Source organism: Aquarana catesbeiana, linkage group LG02 (assembly GCF_042186555.1).
Source record: "Aquarana catesbeiana isolate 2022-GZ linkage group LG02, ASM4218655v1, whole genome shotgun sequence".
Classification (NCBI taxonomy): domain Eukaryota; kingdom Metazoa; phylum Chordata; class Amphibia; order Anura; family Ranidae; genus Aquarana; species Aquarana catesbeiana.
Genome location: NC_133325.1, coordinates 60,229,554 through 60,252,298, shown reverse-complemented (window position 1 = coordinate 60,252,298; position 22,745 = coordinate 60,229,554). Strand labels below are relative to the sequence as shown.

The window sequence follows — 22,745 nt, the reverse complement described above, 5'->3', positions numbered from 1 at the left end:
TGGATGGAGGTACTTGCTTAGTGATGGTCCCTGTACATAAATCAAAGTCTCCCCACTGTGTGTGCTTTCAAAATGGTGGGATAAACTGTAGTCTTGGTGCCTGCTTTTGATATTGTAGTGGTGTTTGTTAAGCCTGCTCCTAAAATTTTGTGTGGTTCTATCTGCATATTGCAATTTACGGGGGTGCAAGTGATCATGTAGATAAGTCAGAGGAGCAGTGTACCCAAGATTTGATGGTCCATGACATTCGATTGCTGTCAACATTATTGAACAAGTTGGATCACAGATTGTCTTGCAGCAGAGAGAGAATCATGTCTTCTGGCATTTCAGTGCACCTGGAGGTTCAGCAGCCTGTCAATGTCTATGGCAGTTTGTGGCTCGACAGGGCTCAGCACAGTACCAAGTGGTGCTGGTGTCTAGGGCTCTATGAATTCAGGGGCGAATATAAAGAATATGGGTCTTTGTCCCTTATAGCACAGGGCCCTAGGGTACCACTCGGTACAGCATTCAGTTGTGTGCAGCTGCAGCCTGCCATAGATTTTGACAGGCTATAGGCAGGGACACTGCACTTGTCGCTTCTGGGTGCACTAAAATGTCAGGAAGGACACACCTAGACGTCCCCATGTGCAAGGAGCTTAAGAGGAATTTTACCCAAAAGGGGAAGTTCTGTTCTCCCTACTACTCTGCCATATTTTGAAAATTTTGTTTGGAGGGAGGAAGCTATAGCCAAATGATGGCTACAGCGCAGACGGCTAGTTCTTGGAGGCCATCATATGACGTCCTCCCGCGATCGCGCCCGCTGAACACTGCCCTCTGGACATTGCTGATCACAGATTGAGGTAAAGAGCCAATCAGCAGCTCTTTACCATGTGATCAGCTACTGTATGTCCAATCACAGCTGATCACGATGTAAACAGAAGCCGGTTATTGGCTTTCCTTTCCTCACACTGACCCTGTGAGGAAGGGAGAAGAGAGACGATAACCGGTTTCTGTAAAGGAGACATGTACACTGATAATTAGAGCACTGATTATCAGTGTCCTGTTTATCAGTGCAGTCCCAACAGTGCCCATCAGTGCTGCCAATCAGTGTGAATCCGTGCCTCCTCATCAGTGCCACCTATCAGTTCCACCTATTAGTGCCCATCAGTGCCCTCTATCAGTGCTGCAAATCAGTGCCACCTATCAGTGCCCATCACCAGTGCCACCCATCAGTGCCACCTCATCAGTGCCCACCAGTGCCATACCATCAGTGCCCATCAGTGCAGCCTATCAGTGCCCATCAATGCCCACCAGTGCAGCCTCATCAGCACACATCAGCGAAGGAGAAAATTACCCGTTTACAAACTATGAAAACGTTTTTTTTTTTCAGTCTTGTTTAATTTATTTTGCAAATGATAAAAAACCCAGTGGTAATTAAATACCACCAAAAGAAAGCTCTATTTGTGTGAAAAAACGTTGTTTGGGTACAGCATTGCATCACCGTGCAATTGTCATTCAAAGTGCGACAGTGCTGAAAGCTGAAAATTGGCCCGGGCAGGAAGGAGGTAAAAGTGCCTGGCATTGAAGTGGTTAAAGAGGTTGTTAACCCTGGGGGAAAAAAAATCCTGTAAGACAAAGACATAATGAGCTAGCATGCATGGCATACTAGCTCATTATGAAATACTTACCTTAGAACGAAGCCCTCCAGCGGCACCCGCACATCGCTGAGACGGCTGATATCTTCCCCTCAGTGTTTCTTCTGGGTTCTTGGGCATCCGGCTCTGTGAGTGACTGGAGTGGTAATGACGTCACTCGCACATGCACGCGGGAGCCGCCGTTTATGATGCGGTCTCTGAAGGTCGCGGCGCGGTAAGCCGGACCTTCAGAGAGCATGCACCCTTGACATCATTGGCTGCATGCACTCTGAATATCTCCTAAACTGTGCAACGTTAGGAGATATTCAAAGTACCTACAGGTAGGCCTTATTACAGGCTTACCTGTAGGTACAAGTAAAAAAATCTGACTTTACTTCCACTTTAAGTGGGAGACTATTTTGCAGGGGGAATTGTGCTGAGTAACACCCAGCAGGCGGCAGAGTGTGATAGTTACAAGTCTGGGGAAGTACAGAGGGCAAAGGGGCACAAGGGTGAGAAAGCCAGAGCACTTCTGGTCAACCAAGATGGTGGAAGGCCATCATTCATTCTTAGGAGACAGGAGAGGGTTGAACACTGTTGGACCTGCTCTCCTTTAAATCTATTAAGACAAATTTTTTTAGAGCATTTTTCACTAGAACTTGTGTAGCTTGTATTCCGTTTAAGTTGTCTGCCTAAAGCTTTTCAGCACCAGCCTGTGCCTTGTGTGGGTGTCACAATTGCCTGCCACCTCTTCCGGTGACCCTATTTCACCCTACCCAGGCCCGTCCATCATGTCTCCCACACAGACAGAAAATGCTGTTGATAAAGCATGATGTCATTTTTTCTATGACATCATCCTGGACAGCTAGAGAGGGGAAAGGGTGCAACAAGTCTTCCTGACATTTATTACATTCTTCTCTTTCTGCAGGTCTTCTGTTCTGTAGAAATATTGTTTATGAGGTCCCTGTGCTTTCAGTTAGTTCAGGGGCCATGTTGTTTGCATCATAAAATATTGAACCTGTCATGTTGTAAGGAATATACAAAGTGCTACAAAGGGTAGGGGAGGAAGACTCCCAGCTTGTTTACAAAGTACTGTGCTTTTGATGTGTGAAAATTAAAGCTGAAGTTTATTGTGCTTATATTTTGCCTTCCCTGGTTCTCCCCCTCCCCTTCATCACTATACCAATGAAATGTTTAACCACTTGCCTACCAGGCACTTTCACCCCCTTCCTGCCCAGACCAATTTTCAGCTTTCAGCGCTGTCACACTGTGAATAAAAATTGCGTGGTCATGCAACACTGTACCCAAATTAATTTTTATAATTTTTTTTCCCCACAAATAGAGTCACCACTGAGTTTTTTTTTATTTTTTGCTAAAAAAATGAAAAAAGACTGATTTTTTTAAAAGTTTTTCTTAGTTTGTCAGAAAATTCAGTAATTTTTCTCCTTCCCTGGCAAGGCTGCACTGATGGGCACTGATAGGCTGCACTGATGGGCATTGATAGGCTGCACTGATGGGCACTAATAAGGCAACACCGATGAGGTGGCACTGATAAGGAGGCACTAATATGCAGCACTGATGGGCACTGATAGATGGCACTGATATGCAGCACTGATGGGCATGGTCAGGCACTGATGTTGACGAGAAGACCTGGCTCACAGTCTCCTCTTTAATTTATAGCAAAAGTGTTCTGTCGGGTTGTTGAAGTCAGGATTCTGTGCAGGCAAGTCAAGTTCCTCCACCCCTCACTCATCCATCCACTCTCATCCACATCCATATTGCCAAAAGTATTGGGCCACCCCTCCAAATCATTTGGTGGGGGGGGGGGGATTATGGTGTGGGGTTGTTTTTTAGGATTTGGGCTTAGCCCCTTAGTTCCAGTGAAGGGAACTCTTAAGGCGTCAGCATGCCAAGACATTTTGGACAATTTCATGCTCCCAACTTTGTGGGAACAGTTTGGGGATGGCCCCATCCTGTTCCAACATGACTGCGCACAGAGACGGCTCTTTATTTAGGCAAATTAGGCGGTCGCCTAAGGCCTCGCACTAACAGGGGCCTTGCGGTGGCTTAATTTTCCTGCAATCAATCACTGATGTTGGCGCTGGTGGCTCCACCTTCCCCCACTGGGACTTTGTGGCCCAGGGGCTGACTGAAAAATCATATACTGCCTGAGGGCCCTGGGCCAATATCGGCCTCATCATGGAGTTTCCCTGTCCGGTGGCAGCAGGTGCGGGGTGCGGGACAGTAGAAGCCCTAGGTGGTGGTAGCAGCCGGATGACAGAACCCGGCTCCAAATGCCATCTCTACAAGACATGTGAGCGGCATGTCCATGTGGGACCCTAAGGCAGCTGAGCTGCTCCTTCAACCAGCGTCGCTCACCCAACCTCTCCGCACCTGCCTGAAACTATACAGCTGCCTCATGACTGTGAAGAGGAAGGAGCTCCAATCTCTTGATGCTGCCTGGCTGACCGGTGAGAAAGTAAGTGCCCGTGCAGCCTCCCTGTGTGCCTGGATAGGAGGAGCGGTGGGGCGGCTGCATATGAAGGAATTGATCTTTCCATATTTCTCCTGCAGCCGCTGAATGCAATTTCTCCTCCTCTCCCTCCCGCAGGCATTCAGCGGCTGCAGGAGGAATATTGAAAGATCAATTCCTCCATATCCAGCCGCCCCACCGCTCCTCCTATCTTGGTTCTTCTGCACCCTCCTGCTCTCCGGCCCCTCCTTCTGCTCCCTGGCTCCTCCCCCAGTGCACTCCGCCCCCATTATGGGTATGAGCGGGGCCTCATATGTAAGTTTCTCCTAAGGCCTCACAAGTCCTAGATCTGCCTCTGACTGCGCACCAGTGCACAAAGCAAGGTCCATAAAGACATGGATGAGTGAGTTTGGTGTGGAGGAACTTGGAGTCCCGACCTCAACCCGATAGAACACCTTTGGGATGAATTAGAGCAGAGACTGGGAGCCAGCTCTTCTCGTCCAACATCAATGACCTTTCTTCCAGAAGCCCATTTGTGAGGTCAGGCAAACATTCCCATAGACACACTCCTTGGACAGCCTTCCCAGAAGAGTTGAAGCTGTTATAGCTTCAAAGCATGCGCCAACTCAATATTGAACCCTACAGGCTAAGACTGGGTTGCCATTAAAGTTCATGTGCGTGTAGAGGCAGGTGTCCCAATACTTTTGGTAATATAGTGTATCTGTATACCTGAAGTTCAGTTTAACACCAGTACTAAAATGTTTTTTTTTTTTTAATTAATAAAATATTTGTGTAATATATTCACACAGTCAGTGACTCTTTAACCCTCATAAAGGATGGTAACTCTATCTCTGACGTGCTGTCTGCTGTCCATTTTCTGTTTAGACCTGGATGTGGATTTCAGCTCCCCTGTGCTTGTACTGCACTGAGAGGTTATACAGATATTTCCGCAGCACTAAACCTGTGACCATCACTTCCGTCATTCTTCATCCATGTAACGTCATTGAAATAAGGATGATAAAAGAAAACTTTACAGCCAGCCCTGGTCAAGTAAGTAAATTTATTGGTCTCATTGCTGTTCATAGTGTCAGACAAGAGTAGAATCAATAAACGGTCAATGGCAATTGTTCTCTGACGAATCTGCACGAGTTGAAGGAAAGAAAAGAGCTTGATTCTCCCATCAACACTATGTTGATGGGGGAAATCCCTCCTGCAGTGCTATTGTATTCTGCCAGTGTGAAACCTTCCCCACCGGCAAAATGCATTGGGGTTGATTTACTAAAACTGGGGAGAGCAAAATCTGGTGCAGCTCTGCATAGAAACCAAATGGCTTAAAGTTTTTTTTTTTTTTGTCAAAGCTCAATTGAACAAGCTGAAGTTAGAAGCTGATTGGCTACCATGCACAGCTGTACCAGATTTTGCACTCTCCGGGTTTTATTAGATTAACCCCAATCGGATGGAAAAAAAAAACCCAACAGGCTGGTTGTAGTGAAGTCAGTCAATAGATCGACTTCAGTACAACCAGCCCTTCCTGGTGAACTGGCCGAATTTCGATCTGTCTATGGCCAGCTTTAGCAGTATAGTATGCTGGTCACAGGAAAGTTATCACAGCACTGATTACCATTGCCGTTACTGTTACTTGAGGCATAGCTTTAAAGTGTTGGGAAAAAAACGTTCCCCTCTGGGTGTACATTACACGGATTGTATTTAACAAACTTTGTTGCAGATTCCTACCTTTTGTTATTCTGAAGTAATCCCAGTGTGTTTGTCTGTGTCCATGTGGGAAAATGAGTCTAATAGGAGTGGTTTCATAATTATCAATCAGCTGTGCAACTGCAGGGCTCTAATGAGGAAAGCTGCTGGGTCTGCGTCACTTTAGATGTGATTTCCTTTTGGAAGTATCTCACCAAAAATGACATTTTTGTTGCAGGGGATGCCAGAAATCTGACTTGTATCTTAGGGCAGACTTCTGGGAAAATTGGTGAGCCAATCACACAAGCAGGAAATTACATATTTGGGGGGGCGTTCTGTATATATTCTGTGTACAGAACACCTCCAGGTAGCCATATTGCATTTTCAGGAAATTACAGCTCTGCAGATTGAAAAGGAAAGGTATTTTTTTTTATAATATTCAATCACAATATGACTTGTATCGCAATTGTATATGCTATATATTTTTTTCTTAGTTGCTATTTTTTTTTCCCCACGAATGTGGAGTTACCCTTTAAAGGGGTTGTAAAGGCAGAAGGTTTTTTATCTCATTGCATTCTATGCATTACGATAAAAAGCCTTCTGTGTGCAGCAGCCCCCACAGCCACCCTCATACCTCCTGAGACCTGACTCGATCCAGTAATGTGCACAAGAACCTCTGGGAACTCTTCCTCTTCATTGGCTGAGACAGCAGTGGACGCCATAGGCTCCTGCTACTATCAATCACAGCCAGTGAGCCAATGAGGAGAGAGAGGGGGTGGGCCGAGTCAAGGCTCTGTGTGTGATTGCACACACAGAGCAGTGGCTTGGGAGGTGCCCCCAGAGCAAACTGCTTGCTATGGTGGGCACTCAGCAGGAGGGAAGAGCCAAGAGCACCAGCAGGGAACCCGTGAAGAAGAGGATGGGGGCTGCTCTGTTCAAAACGTCTGACATCTTTGTTATTTATTTAAAAAAAAAAATCCAAGCCTTTAATTTTGCTTTAATGCCGATCTGCAGATTACCAGCTATAGATTAATTTAACCACATAGATCCTTATTCAAAACTGCTGCAATCTAGTAACTCCTTTGTCTAGAGAATTGTGTTTGACTTATACAATATTTGTTTCCTATATGTACATATTGCCATCTACTTTAATTAATTACAATATAACATATTTATTTATTCCTAACCAGTCTGGTGCTTTTTTCCTGATACTAAACTATAGCGAGTTGAGGCACAAGATCCGAGAACCCAATCTATCAAGCGACCCTTGCAAGGGTAGCGCAACATGTCAATGAAAAACACCCCTTTACTTCATTGGTCAATGGAAAAGTGCCCCCATACTTTGGTGTTCAGTGGAAAATTGCCCCCTTGCTTCACTGGTTAATGGAAACGCGCCCCTTTACTTTGGTGGTCAGTGAAGAAAAGCCCCTTAACATTGGCAATAAGTGACTCCTTACATTGGATGTCAGTGGGAAATTGGTGGTTATTGTAGGTGAGGGATCAATTTGCCACAGCTCAAAGAACCCCTAGCAACCTCTGGAAGATCCCTTGGGATTTCATGAAAGTCTGCTCTAGAGATTACAGAGAATGCTGCATATGTATCCAGCTTCCTATGGTTACACAAGATGCTAATAAGAGAGGTATGAGGAGAAGGCCAGAATTCAAGGTGACAGGAAGTCCACAGTTGTTCCAAGATCATAACTCAAAGTAATGGTTCAGCATTAGAGCAAGGCAAACACCAGTTTCAGAGGGATTTCAGCAATGACAGCCCATGTTTTTCTTTCATGTTAAATCTAACACCACCATGTGTGACTACTTGAGGGGATAAGAAATGTAACCCATTCATAATATCTGATTTCTCTATAGAGTTCCATCAAATTACTGCAAAGTCCTCTGTGATAGGAATTCTTCCGAGAAATTGTTGGAATTTTTGAATGGATTACATTCTTTATCCTCTGTAGTAGTCACACATGGCGGTATTAGGTAGACTTGTTGTGTAACGAAGCCCATTGATTCCAGAGGTTTATGTTGAGCCACAATTTTTGGTTGAATTGGTTTGCTTTCACATTAGGTTTACCTCAAAGTGGACCTTCTTTGTAAAAATGTAAGCTGTACTTACTCATGTAAGTAATAAGTATAATGTACACCAGGTATTCTGAAACCTTTTTAAAATGTTACTTATCATTTTGAAACCTGAGCCTGGGACAATGTACACAATTGCCTTGATGAAATTAACTTCACATCAGAAGTCCCCCTTTACACCTGAGGCCCTCATTGTATCAAAGGTTCTCTAATCACATCAGAGGTTCTCCTAACACATCTGAGATCTCCCATCACATCAGAGTCGCCCTTCACATCAGAGGTTCCTCCATCACAAGAGAGTTTCCCCAACACATCTGAGGCCCTCATTACATCAGAGTCGCCCTTCACATCAGAGGCCCTCCATCACATCAGAGGTTCCCCCAACACATCCCGAAACACATCTGAGGTCCCCTATCACATCTAAGTCGCCTTTCATTTTAGAGGTTCCACCTTCACATCTGAGGTCCCTCATTACATCAGAGGTTCTCCCATCACTTCAGAGGTTCCCATCTAACACCTAGTTAGAGTCTACCTTTCATGTCAGAGGTCTCCATCAAATCAGAGTATCCCCGATACATCATGCCCGTCCATCACAGAGTGCTCCCATCGCAGAGAGCCCCCCAATCACACAGTCTCCCCATAATGCAGGGCAAACTGAATTATGCGCTTGTAGCACCAATGGGAAACCCAAATGCAACCTCAGGGTTCAGACTCTCTGATGATCATAGAGGTCAGACATAATAACCATTCTCTCGGAGTAATTAAATTCTACAGTGATCCGAGTTCTGCACAAACTCTGACTGTTTTCAGCAGGGACCACATTGCCAATGCTTTATAAACAGCAGCTTTAATTTCCTTACCCTTCACCAGCCCAGCATATCGGTCTCAACTCAAGGTGGGGTGGGGTGGGGTGCTGGTGGTGTGTGTGCATCGTCAGTGATGGGTGTGGCACCCATTAAAGGATCTCCAAAGGTCCAGTTGTGATAAATCATTTTAGAATAAGAAGCCCCATTTGCAAAAGTTGTCCCATTTACAACCACTCTGACCATACATAAAGGTCACAAATCCTTTGAGGAATGCAAAATAAAAACCCAGAACAGAACAAACACACCAATAATACCGGGTGCATTTCAGCATTGTTTAGGTGACAATGAATGGTGAGTGGTGAACAATAAAATTGTAAGTATTTTAATATCTCATTATGAATCTTAGAAAGCACTTCCAAAGATGTGTTTTTTGGGTCAATATTTACCCCTGGGCTTTAGTAGGTAATAGTTTTTTCAGTCCATTTTTTATTATGTTACTCATTGCTGAGTATGACCTAACCTCCTGTACTGAGTAATGATATTCATTTCACTGTAGACATCCTGTGGCGTTAAATACATTAAATACAATAGGCTTGTGACATTTATTGACATTAATGGATGCTGGAACAAAACCACACAATAAAAAAAAAATCTACATTTATTTGATTATTTTTAAAAGCACAAATATCGTTTGTAAAATGTAGACTGTCCTTAGAAACATTACTCCTGTGAGTAATAAGTATAATGAACACAAAGGTCAGAAATAGTAACTATTCTCCTGGAATCCTTGAGTTCTACGATAGGCCAAGTTCTGCATGAATTTCTTATCCTTTTTGTTCCGGACCACATGGCCAATGCTGCAGTACTTGGCACCTACTGGGGAAAGAAGTCAAGACTTCTGGAGGAAAGGTGTAGGTGACCTTCCTGTATTGCTTATATTTATTTCTCGGGGGTGCAATTTTTCAAAGGGAGACAGCTTTTTTCGAATGAGTTTTCATAAGAACATTCGTGTGTAAATTTGTCCAAAATTCTCAGTACATTTGATGACCCAATGAATGTTCTAAAATTTGTTTTCACAATTTGATTTTTGGGAACTAATGGAAATGCCCAAAGGAGAACCACATTCACTGATAGAAATGTGTTTGTTTGAGAAGAAAAAAATTGACATCCTGCTTCCTCAATCTTTCTCTTCACTTTTGACCCCACCAATGATTAGAGAATCATTCAAATGTTCTCCGTAGTACCGTATCTATTAAATGCAGTGAAAGCCCTAATACCAAGACAATGGAAATCAAAGAAACCTCTGTTAATAAGGGATTGATTCAGAGAGGTGGATAAAACTGATTTGAGTGGGGGTTTTTTTTATTTATTTTTTTACACTTTTCCAACACTTGGGGGGTAATTTATTTATTTGAAGGATCGGGGTAAACGGGTTTGAGGTACTAGGGGAAACACAATTGCTTGAATTCAATTAGTTTAATATAAGTTTATAGATAGTCACATATTAAAATAACACTTTTTGGGTTATCTGATTAAAGGATTAGGTTAAGTGGAATTGAATTATTTGGGTTAGAGGGATACACGGAATTAGGGTGGAATGGGAGGGTAGGCGGATTGTGCAATCCTCCGGAGATCCACCCCTTAATATTTAATTAACTTTAAATTTATTTCAGGAGCACTGGGGTAATAGGATTGGGAATTTATAGTTGGGACGTGTGGTCACCCCCCCCCCTTTTTTTTTCTCACCCCCCCCCCGTACCAAAAGTTGGATGTTGGGAATGGGGAATCTTAGAACAAGAATCATAGACCTAATAAGATATGAATTTTCTATACTTCAGGAATGTTAAATGTTAAATGTAATGTGTCAGCTGTTATGTAAATATGTAATGTATATGGTTGTATTTTTATATGTTGAGTTTTTTGAATGTTATGTAGTTTGTTGTTTGTTCTGTTTTTTTTTTTTTTAATTTAATAAAAAAGAGTTGGAATAACAAATGTTCTCAAAATGAATAATTTTGAACGGAATTCCACCTGGTGTATGGCCAGCTTTACATTTACAATACAGGTTCATAATTCCTCTTTAGGCTCTGTAGACTGAACTTATCTCCTATACAAATGGTAGAAATGTGTATATTTTTTTTTTTACAGTACGTCGTTCTGCATTGTCCCAAAGTGTCAGCGCTGGAGAATCATCCGTTCACACTGACAATGGTGAGAGGTCCTTTTATTGCAGAACAATAATTATTTGTTGATGCTCTTTTTGCTCAAGTCAGAGTTCATCCAAATTAAAATGTAATGTTCATTGTGACACCTGACCTTCGTTATATACTGTATAGGTAAATGTCAGTATTTTCTTCTCCTGAGTAATCACCTGTCATTGGTCTTTGATTATTGCAGTCATTGGTTTAAACATCCTCATCGGCTTGACCTTAGAAGTCTAGAGATTGCGGGTCACTGTTCCGTCTACTATTGATCAGGGATGCTTGTCATGGGTGAATGACTATATGTCACGGAATTCCTTCCGATTGTCGAAGTCAGGATCTATTTACACCAACAGCATTGGGCTGCATTGCCCAACGCAGTTCCAAAACAACAACAAGGCAATTTGCATTATGTCCTATGGTTTCAATTTATACCAGTGCGCTGCGGTGTTTGTTGCAAAAAAGAACAGTTGCATTGTTTGATGAAAAAAAGGACAGTTGCATTGTTTAGTGAAAAAATGACAGTTGCATTGTTTTGCTGAAAATGGACAGTTGCATTTTTGATGTAAAAAAGGACAGTTGCATTGTTTAGTAAAAAAGTGTATGTTCACACAGGTCAAATTGCATGACAAGTTGCATCCTATTGTCGGCAATGGAACTGTTCAAATCGGTGCAATACCGACTTTGCGGTGCCGTACCGATTTGAAGAAGTAGTTCCTGCACTACTTTTGACAATTTTAGGTATGACTTGCATGGACATCTGTTTTTGAAGTTGCACAGATGTCAGTAAAGTAGCACCTTAAGTCGCACTGACATGCGGCTTTGAAATCGTACGATTTCAAGTGCAGTTGTACAATTTCAAAGCCACATTCAGTGTGAACCAGGGTAAAAGGACAGTTGCATTGTTTGGTGAAAATGACCAGTTGCATTGTTTGATGAAAAAAAAAGGACAGTTGCGTTGTTTGATGCAAAAAGGGGCAGTTGTATTGTTTAGTGAAAAAAAGACAGTTGTATTGTTTAATAAAAAAGGACAGTTGCATTTTTGCACAGTGAAGCCTGTTCTGATGTGCTTTAACACACAAGGGCATTCTTTAATGCATAATAATGTGAGAAGTTGAAAAATAATCACTGCGTTGCAGCTAGTGTAACAATGCACACCGGTGCGCGCTGGCTTATGTGCATAATAATGCACAGGCTGTTGTATGTTTGGGCTCTAACAACAGGTTTATATTATTTTCTAATTGCATGAAAATCACACAAAAGAGCCTATGTAGTTTAGACTCAAGCATATGAGTTAGTTTACAATCCTTGAGGTACTTCTTATTTTTTATTTCCCCCTGCTGTGTATATTTGCCATTCAGTACACATCTAATGCCATCCGCATGGCACATGTGCAGATCCACATATCTTTAAAGAAAAATAATTTTCCCCATGGGGCTTTAAAACAGCAATGCACATAATGAAAGGAAGTTCTTAATAGATGTATAAAAAGTTTTATCCAATATCATGGTTTGAAGTACAGTATAGAGAATCATCTGGTACAGTAACACACATCTTATTCCCCAGTGCAGTAACAAACACATATTAATACACATAATTAGGTTACATAATGTTACATAAATAGCAAGCTCCGACGCGTTTCGACCTGTATATGGTCTCTTCAGGGGGACAGTTGGATCTAAAAAAGAATTACATCAATTAAATTCAAATAGATAAATATATATATTATTGTGCATCACTTGGATTAGACCAAGATAATGAGTCTTTACCGCTAAATGGTGGAATGGGTGTCCTCTAGTCCAGGATATGTGCTGAGGGCCAATGGAAACACCGGAGGGCTCGGGGGGCCACCCTCACTCTCCCAGGAGAGCCAGCCTCAGGGGGCTTACAAGGAGCCACACTTAGCGCGCCCCCCGGGAGGGGGGGGGGGGAGGGGAGATGAGCCCACACCTGCAACAGAAACCCAAGAATAGCCATGTATTAGTTAGAGGAAGTTTGATAATTAACTTGGTAATGTACTGAGTGTTTCCAATTTGTCTATGTGGAGACTGGCGTTGGATAGGATTTTTACTATGTAAATATATTGAAATGTTAATTCCATTCCATGGATGTAATCGATAAGATTTAATGATCGTGTGATCCAACAATGCAGTGGTATGGTAGGTCTGTTATACTATTGTAATGGATAGGTAAATAAGAAGGATAAAATGGGTGAAAAAGAGGGAAAAAGATGTGTGTGTGAAAAAAAACAAAAAAAACCAAAAAAAAAACACAGCAACAACGATGGCCTAAATGGAGAGGAGTGCATTGTGTGGTGGAGAATGGTGTGAATGAGGTGGTGCATGGTGTGGTAACATGACATGGTGCTTGCTTGGTGCCTGCTGTGTGAAAACAAAAATGAAAAGTGAACTAAAAAAGTGAAAAGCCAATCAAAATGTGAAAGTGTGTGTGTAGGATGGTGGAGAGTGCTGTGTGGAATGAAGGTGAAATAACCAAAAGTTTACCTTATCAGTTGTATAAATCGTGTAGGCTGAAGGTAATGTTGGACTTGTTCATAGGTTCAATGTGATAAGCTTGGTGGCGATCATGCAAAAATAAGGGCTCTAGTGTAGAAAGAACCTGGCAGCAGTAGCATTCATCCTGGCCTGTAGGAGATCATGATCTAATTATCAGGCCTCCAGTCTCCCTTTATATCCAAATTCAGGCAAATGGGATAATCATGTGCAGGTGCAAACCCCCCACCCACACCGCCCCCAAGAAAAAAAAAAAAAAAACAAAAAAAAAAAAAACAAAACAAAACCCGGAGGGATTGGCGCTGGAACCGCTGATGGAGCGGCCCCTGTATGGCTCCCTCGGCGTCCCGGAAGGCCTACAGGCCCCGACCACTGTCGTCATCTCCGCCGCAATGCGCGTGACGTCATGACGTTGTGCGTTTTTGTCGCACTCCGTCAAACGTCCGGAGATGAATACGGGACGCCGCCGGCAGGATAGAGCTCACCTTAACTGCAGCGGTAAACAAAAAAGGGGGCACGCAAAGGAATTTGCATGCCCCCCCCCTTTTCCTGCCGGGAAGCCGCGAGGGGTCAGACTCACCCCAAGAAGGGAGAGGAGGCACCACCAACACCCGCCAGTCCAAAAAATGGCCCTCAAAACAAAAACAAAAATACTGGGGATGGTGTCAGTAGGACATGAATGACTGACTTCATGGGATCACCAACATAGCACACAGCAAATGTTGAAGGTCTGGTATGTTTTTTGTTTATTTTGCATTTTTAACATTTTTTTAATTTTTTACATGGGCTGTGTGTTGGTTCCAGGTCCCCACGTTCCTGCATCGAATGTCAGTATGAAAATAGGTAGAATATAAATAAAGTTTGTCAGCAATTGCCATATAAGGCAATTGAATATCATGCAGTGTGGGGGTCTAAGTTAGATTCCCCCTCATGCATGGGATTTTTAAAAGTTGACCGAGTGGGAACAATTGATTAACAATGTGCAGGATACGTATCCTGCACATTGTTAATCAATTGTTCCCACTCGGTCAACTTTTAAAAATCCCATGCATGAGGGGGAATCTAACTTAGACCCCCACACTGCATGATATTCAATTGCCTTATATGGCAATTGCTGACAAACTTTATTTATATTCTACCTATTTTCATACTGACATTCGATGCAGGAACGTGGGGACCTGGAACCAACACACAGCCCATGTAAAAAATTTAAAAAATGTTAAAAATGCAAAATAAACAAAAAACATACCAGACCATCAACATTTGCTGTGTGCTATGTTGGTGATCCCATGAAGTCAGTCATTCATGTCCTACTGACACCATCCCCAGTATTTTTGTTTTTGTTTTGAGGGCCATTTTTTGGACTGGCGGGTGTTGGTGGTGCCTCCTCTCCCTTCTTGGGGTGAGTCTGACCCCTCGCGGCTTCCCGGCAGGAAAAGGGGGGGGGGCATGCGAATTCCTTTGCGTGCCCCCTTTTTTGCTCACCGCTGCAGTTAAGGTGAGCTCTATCCTGCCGGCGGCGTCCCGTGTTCATCTCCGGAAGTTTGACGGAGTGCGACAAAAACGCACAACGTCATGACGTCACGCGCATTGCGGCGGAGATGACGACAGTGGTCGGGGCCTGTAGGCCTTCCGGGACGCCGAGGGAGCCACACAGGGGCCGCTCCATCAGCGGTTCCAGCGCCAATCCCTCCGGGTTTTGTTTTGTTTTTTTTTTTTTTTTTCTTGGGGGCGGTGTGGGTGGGGGGTTTGCACCTGCACATGATTATCCCATTTGCCTGAATTTGGATATAAAGGGAGACTGGAGGCCTGATAATTAGATCATGATCTCCTACAGGCCAGGATGAATGCTACTGCTGCCAGGTTCTTTCTACACTAGAGCCCTTATTTTTGCATGATCGCCACCAAGCTTATCACATTGAACCTATCAACAAGTCCAACATTACCTTCAGCCTACACGATTTATACAACTGATAAGGTAAACTTTTGGTTATTTCACCTTCATTCCACACAGCACTCTCCACCATCCTACACACACACTTTCACATTTTGATTGGCTTTTCACTTTTTTAGTTCACTTTTCATTTTTGTTTTCACACAGCAGGCACCAAGCAAGCACCATGTCATGTTACCACACCATGCACCACCTCATTCACACCATTCTCCACCACACAATGCACTCCTCTCCATTTAGGCCATCGTTGTTGCTGTGTTTTTTTTTTTTTTTTTGTTTTTTTTTCACACACACATCTTTTTCCCTCTTTTTCACCCATTTTATCCTTCTTATTTACCTATCCATTACAATAGTATAACAGACTTACCATACCACTGCATTGTTGGATCACACGATCATTAAATCTTATCGATTACATCCATGGAATGGAATTAACATTTCAATATATTTACATAGTAAAAATCCTATCCAACGCCAGTCTCCACATAGACAAATTGGAAACACTCAGTACATTACCAAGTTAATTATCAAACTTCCTCTAACTAATACATGGCTATTCTTGGGTTTCTGTTGCAGGTGTGGGCTCCTCCCCCTCATCTCCCCTCCCGGGGGGCACGCTAAGTGTGGCTCCTTGTAAGCCCCCTGAGGCTGGCTCTCCTGGGAGAGTGAGGGTGCCCCCCCGAGCCCTCCGGTGTTTCCATTGGCCCTCAGCACATATCCTGGACTAGAGAACACCCATTCCACCATTTAGCGGTAAAGACTCATTATCTTGGTCTAATCCAAGTGATGCACAATAATATATATATTTATCTATTTGAATTTAATTGATGTAATTCTTTTTTAGATCCAACTGTCCCCCTGAAGAGACCATATACAGGTCGAAACGCGTCGGGGCTTGCTATTTATGTAACATTATGTAACCTAATTATGTGTATTAATGTGTTTGTTACTGCACTGGGGAATAAGATGTGTGTTACTGTACCAGATGATTCTCTATACTGTACTTCAAACCATGATATTGGATAAAACTTTTTATACATCTATTAAGAACTTCCTTTCATTATGTGCATTGCTGTTTTAAAGCCCCATGGGGAAAATTATTTTTCTTTAATCCAATTTTCGGGGTGCGCAGCCTTTCTTATCTCTTTTTTATGTGTGTCTTCCTTTTTTCATGATCCACATATCTTTGAACTCAAAAGTGTGTAAATGCAAAATCAAAATTTCAATATTACCCATCCTTAGATGTGGTGGCTGCCTTGGTTTTTTTTTTTTTTCACTTGGTGATCCAGCCAATAACACACTTCCTATTGTGGGGGTTGATGATGGGATATTCATGGAGTTTGTCCTCGGGCCCCGTTCACAGCACAGTTCCCTCTTTAAAACAGTCCCACAGTGTCCTCAGTTCCCCTTCACATCACAGCCCCCCTTTACACTCTAGCACCCCTTTACAGTGCAGTCCCCTTTTCATTAATGTAATGCAGACTGCACTGCAAAGGGGGGGGGTGGCTGTGATGGGTAGGGGACTGCAATGTAAAGGGGCATTGTGATGTAAAGGGGACTGCACTGTAAAGGGGTACTTTTATATCACAGTGTCCTATATTACAGTGCCCCTATCAGTCACAGCCAACCCCCATCGCAGTGCCCCTTGAAGTCAGGACCCCCCTTTTCTCTCTAATCACAGTGCCCCCTTTTACTTTCTGCCTCTCCTGCACAGACCTACCTTTGGCAGGACAGAGGCAGGAGTCAGCCTGTGTATCCTCTACAGGGTCTCCCCACCCGGTGATGTCATCCTAGTAGCAGGGCAGCGGTCGGGAGAAGCTGTGCAGATCTGGACAGGGGGTGGGAGCTGCTCAACTTATCATATTAACAAGCGGATGATTACCCACTTGTTAATATCGAAAGACTCCGGCTCTCTGTGCAGATCTCCTGCTCCTCTCGCCCCTTGCCCTACTTATAGGATGACTGGAGGCTCCAGCGACAATTGTCTAAGACCAGAATTCTCCTGAATTGAATGTATTTCCTCCAATTTCCTGTTGTATCCCCAGCATTGGAAGTGAAGGGTAATCTCTCTATTGCAGGCTTTTTTTTTTACCCCTTTCCTTAGAGGAATCCTTGAAATAATGTTCAGATATTGGGAAATCAGTACTAGAGTTCATTTATTGGAGGTCAGTGGGAAAAATGCTCCTATTACAGTAATAGTCAGACCCCCCCACACACACACACACAGACACCCTTACAGACAGCTAAAAATATGACCGGAGGACATGACACTGGCGTTGTCAAGTGGTGTTGGTCCTCAAGTGGGCAGGCACCAAATGGGAGGTCCACCAGCCACAACTTGGGGAAACCCTAGCAACCTCTGGAGGAACCTTAGTTGAGAATGCCTGCTGTAGTGGGACATAGACAGCAAAAAATAGCACTGGGTTTTAACCATGCAAAAAAAAAAAAAGTTTTTTGCTGTAAATACACTTTAACATATCCCCACCCCACCGACTTTGAATTATCATGAACCAAAAGATTGTAAACTTAAGAACAGTGGGCAACAGCTCTAATTTTTGTACCTTGTACCAAATGTGCAATTTCAAGGTGGTTGGGGATAGGCACCCACCTAAAAGTCTTCAAAGGTCCAGTTGTGATAGGTCATGTTAGAATTGGGAGCTCCATTTGGAAAAATTGGCCCATTTATGACCACTCTAACCAAACATGAAGTTCACAAATCCTTTCAAGGAATGCAAGATAAAAAACACAGAACAGAACAAACATGCCGATAATACTTGGTGTATGTTAGCATTGTTTAATTGATAATGAATGGTGAGCGCTGAATAAAATAATTGTGGTTGTTTCTATCTCCCGTTCTGGATCTTAGAAAGTGTTTCTCCAGATGTGTTTTCTAGGTCATTATTTACCCCTGGGCTGTAGCAGGTAATAGTTTTTTCAGTCCATTTTTTATTATGTTATTCATTACTGGAAACGGCCTAACCTGCTGTACTGAGTAATTATATTTATTTCACTGCAGACATCCCATGGTGCTAAATACATTAAATATAATAGACTGATGACATTTATTGACACTAATGGATGCTGGAACCAAACCACACAATATAAAAAAAAAAATCTACATTTATTTCATTATTTTCTGCAGTGCAAATGGAGTTTGTAAACGTAGAGAGAAGAGTGTAATGTATTTCAGCAGAAGAAGACCATTTACATGTGTTTAAAGGAGAGCTTTGGAAAAGTGAGGTATTGTAAAATAAGGAGCTTTTGAACCTACCAATTGTAACAAATAATAAAACACTAGGTTGGGTACCGTAGGATCAAGAGTGCTGGGCCTATGCGTTGGCCAGCACTGATAGGTATGCTGACTCACCAATTTAGCTGGCGCCTATCCCGTCAACTCCTGAACATGAATGATTATGAAGACACAAAAGACACAAAGTGGGGGAGATGCCCGAGGTGTTCAAAAGTTAACTCCTCGGGGTATCTTCCCCACTTCGTGTCTTTTTTTGAACCTACCAATCCTGTATAGACTATTTTTTAGCTTCCCTTATTAAGCTGGCTATAGATAGATAAAAATGTGGCTGGTTTAGCAGGGACCAGGTGAATTTCACTCCATCTGTGGCAGTGCCTTTTTGATAGAAGTCACTTTCAGTAAAGTCTTGGAGCGCCGGTCAAAGCTGTGATGCACAGAAAAAGGGATGTCGGCAAATGTTCTCATCCAGAAAGTAGTGTGCACATAAATAGGAAGAACGCCACACTCCCGGTGTGACTTAGAAGTGAGGAGTGGCCTCAGCCTACAAGTCTCCGTCAAAAATCACGCCCTGGCACGTTTTGCCCCGCTCACCAGGGGCTTAATCATAGGGTTCTATGACTAAGCCCCAGTGTGCGGGCAAAGTGCATCAGCTTGCATGGTTTTTGGCTTTCTTCCTATTTATGATAGAAGTCGGTTGTTAGATCAACTTCTGTCACATGGGCTTGTTGGAAAACTTTTCTCCAGCAGCCATCGATCAATGTATACCGACAACGGAGAGTCCTGCTGTCAGAATACAATGTCCCAGCGGGGGGGGGATAATGTACATTCTATGTATGAATGTAAGTTAGGGACCTTAGATTGGAAGCTCCTTGTGTGCAGGGATTTATGTGAATGTATAATATATATGTAAAGTGCTGCGTAAATTGACGGTGCTATATAAGTAAATGTAATAAATAAATAAATAATTTTTGGATCAGACTGACTCATCAAAAAAAAAAAAAAAAAAGGAGTCATCTATTGCTAGCTTTATAACAAGAGGAGCATCTAATTTGCTATTTGGGTTCTGCCAGTTGGGTATTCTGTGTTTATTCTGTCCCAGTACTTCAGTTTATTCTCCTAGCTTATATAGAGGAAAAAAGAGAAGTCCCTACTGTATAAAAGGAACAGTTTTCTCCAATCCTCTTAAATATAAAAAAAATAAAAATGCAATGGATTGGGCAGTCAATAAACCCTTTGTGGTAGCCTTGAGTTTTGCTGTGTTGCTCAACCAGCCAGCCTTATGTTGGCATTATGATGGAAGGCTTCATGGAGGACTCCAACACCAATGAGCAGTACCTGCATCACCAGGAAGCATTGAGTGCACTGCAGACTGGACCAATCAGACTAGAAGTACAAAGACCTGGAACCTGGGCATGATTTTGGGCAAATAATTGGGGCTCTTGTGTAGATTATTTTTTTTTAAATGCAAGTTTAAAGATTAGCTACTTGAGTTCTAGCCTGCATAAACCCCTACATTACCAGGATATTTTTCAGTTTTTAGTGCTTTCATACTTTGACTGGCAATTACTCTGCCATGCAATAGCATACCCATATGTTTTTTTGTGAGTAAGATGGAGCTTTTTTTTTGGTGGTATTAAAAGTAGATACAGTATAAACCTTAGATATGAACAATGAACAAAGCATACCCCTCTATAATGTGTACTTGCCTCAAGAGCACTAAGTGTAATTTCTGTCTGCTGCTTCCTTCCTCAGCATTAATCACTTCTGAGTTTTCATGACACCAAGAGAAATATGATGACGGGGAGGGTTTTCCAGCTGATTGACAGCCTCAGCTCTGTTGCTGTGTGAAGGGGGTGTGTCCCTTCCCTCCAACCAGCTCTAGGAGCTCTCCTAACCGAGCTCTGCAGAGTGTAGCCTCAGCTGTCCGCCTCCTTTTTCTGAATTCTTAAACAAGCTATATACACTCTGGACTTTGAACGGATGTAGAGAGGACTGCAGATAAACAGGTACAACCTATGTAGGAGCATTTGTTTCATCTCTGTTTATCACCTGAGACCAGTCACTTCATTGGGTATAAGAGAGGGTTTACAACCAATATAATAATCACTTTTGTTGTTTTTTTACTATATAAAGGAAAAAAGAGCAAAAATTATGAAAAAAAAGTTTCCCTTTCTCTCTGTACTACAGCAAACACAGCAAATACAAATTTCGGGACAGTAACAACACCCTTGAAATGACCCCTTTTTTGGAAAGTAGGTATCCCAAGGTGATATAATTTTTTGCCACAATTTTTTGCAAATTAAAGTGGTTGTTAACCCTTACACACCACTTTTTCCTACAGGTAAGCCTTATTATAGTTACTGGATTGCTATTATATGTACTGGAAATATCTCCTAAACCTGCACGGTTTATGAGATATTTACCATATACGCTTGCGCCGATATCATCGGCGCATGCGCACTGAAGAGAGGGCACGATCATGCCGTTTCTAAAGGGCCGGTGCTGTGACCGTCGGCTCCTGCAAAAATTCAAAATAATAACTAACTAACTAACTAAGAATAACTCACTATTAAATTATAGGTATTGGTATTTCCTTTCAAATTTGGCTGTTAGTGAACGCAACGAATACAAATTTATCTGAAGTTACGAATTATCCGAAATAAAGAATGCCGCATCTAAACAAATAAAACGAAACTAAATAATAATAATAATAAGTTATTATTATTATTGTTATTTATTATTATTAATTTGTTACGTTCCATCCGTTTAGATATGGAATTCGTTATTATGGATAATTCGTAACTTCGGGTACATTTTTATTCGTTCCGTTCATATAAGCCTCGTACACACGATCGGATTTTCCACAGACAAAACCGCAGACTTTTGTCCAAAGGGAGTTGGCCCCAAACTTGTCTTGCATATAAACGGCACACAATTGTTGGCCACGAACGTAGTGACGTACTACGTGGTTTTTCAGCTCTTTAGCGCCACCCTTTGGGCTCCTTCTGCTAATTTCGTGTTAGTAGAAGTTTGGTGAGTGTTGATTTGCGCTTTTCATTCTGCGCGTTTTATTTCCAGCTTTTCATTTTGCACTTTTCATTTTGTGCTTTTCATTTTGCGCTTTTCATTTTGCGCTTTTCATTTTGTGCTTTTCAATTAGTTTCTGAACAGCCGTTCGTCAACCAGCCATGTTGCGGAATCGGAGGAGATAACGTGTTATTTATTATTGGCCTTGGAGTTATTGCTTTGACCCAAGTCCAGTCCAGGAATAGGAGAAGGAGGATTTCTTGGACCAAAAATTGTTTGCTTTATTAATCGTGACCAATTTTGTCATATGCCTTTGCTGCTCCAGGAGAATAATCCAGATGCTTTTCGGAATTATTTCCGGATGACGGATCCCTGCTTTCACCAACTCTTGACATTGCTGACCCCCTATATTAAGAAGCAGGACACATGCATGAGGCTTTTATTTTATTTTTTGGTTGAACAATGATTTGATTTCGTATATTTTCTATATTTTTGGATGCATAGAATGTACTTTTTGGTTAGGTTCTATTGGTAAATAGCATGTCTAATTTTATTTCTTTTCTTTTTTTAATGCACAATAAAAAAATTCTTAATTCTCCATTACAAACGCTAGTTTACAAGACCGACCGCTTCCGGCTCGTCCTTGCTTCCAAGCATGCGTGTTTGTACTTTGGACTTTTGTCTGACGGACTTATGTACACACGCTCAGAAAACTCGACAACAGACATTTATCCGCTGCAAATTTTAAAGCCCGCCATCCAACATTTGTCCGCGGAAAATCCAACAACAATTGTCCGATGGAGCGTACAAACAGTCGGATTTTTCGCCAACAGCCTGTCATCATACAATTCCCATTGGAAAATCCAATTGTGTGTACGAGGCTTTGAAAGGAAAATCCAATACCTATACTTTAATAGTTAGTAATAGTTAAGTTATTATTAGTTATTATTTCAGATTTTCGAGTTTTCGGGTTTTTGAATTTTCTGATTTTTGTTCTTATTTTCAGATTATCGTTCTTTTGAATCTTTGGATTTTCATTCTTATTTTTGGATTTTTGAATTTCGAATTTCTGAATTTCCAAATTTCGAAATTCCGAAATTTAGAATTTTTGAATTTCCAAATTTTAGATTTTTT

At 42.2% G+C, this 22,745-nt stretch overlaps 1 protein-coding gene across 1 annotated transcript in view; it reads left to right on the top strand.

The window, feature by feature from the left end:
• Window positions 1–22,745, top strand: part of NOX4 (NADPH oxidase 4) — a 348,347-nt gene that overhangs the window by 143,891 nt on the left and 181,711 nt on the right. The window contains exons 10-11 of the mRNA XM_073612966.1: window positions 4,972–5,136; window positions 10,815–10,877. Of these exons, the coding sequence (XP_073469067.1) occupies window positions 4,972–5,136; window positions 10,815–10,877 (228 nt within the window). The remainder of the gene's footprint in view (window positions 1–4,971; window positions 5,137–10,814; window positions 10,878–22,745) is intronic.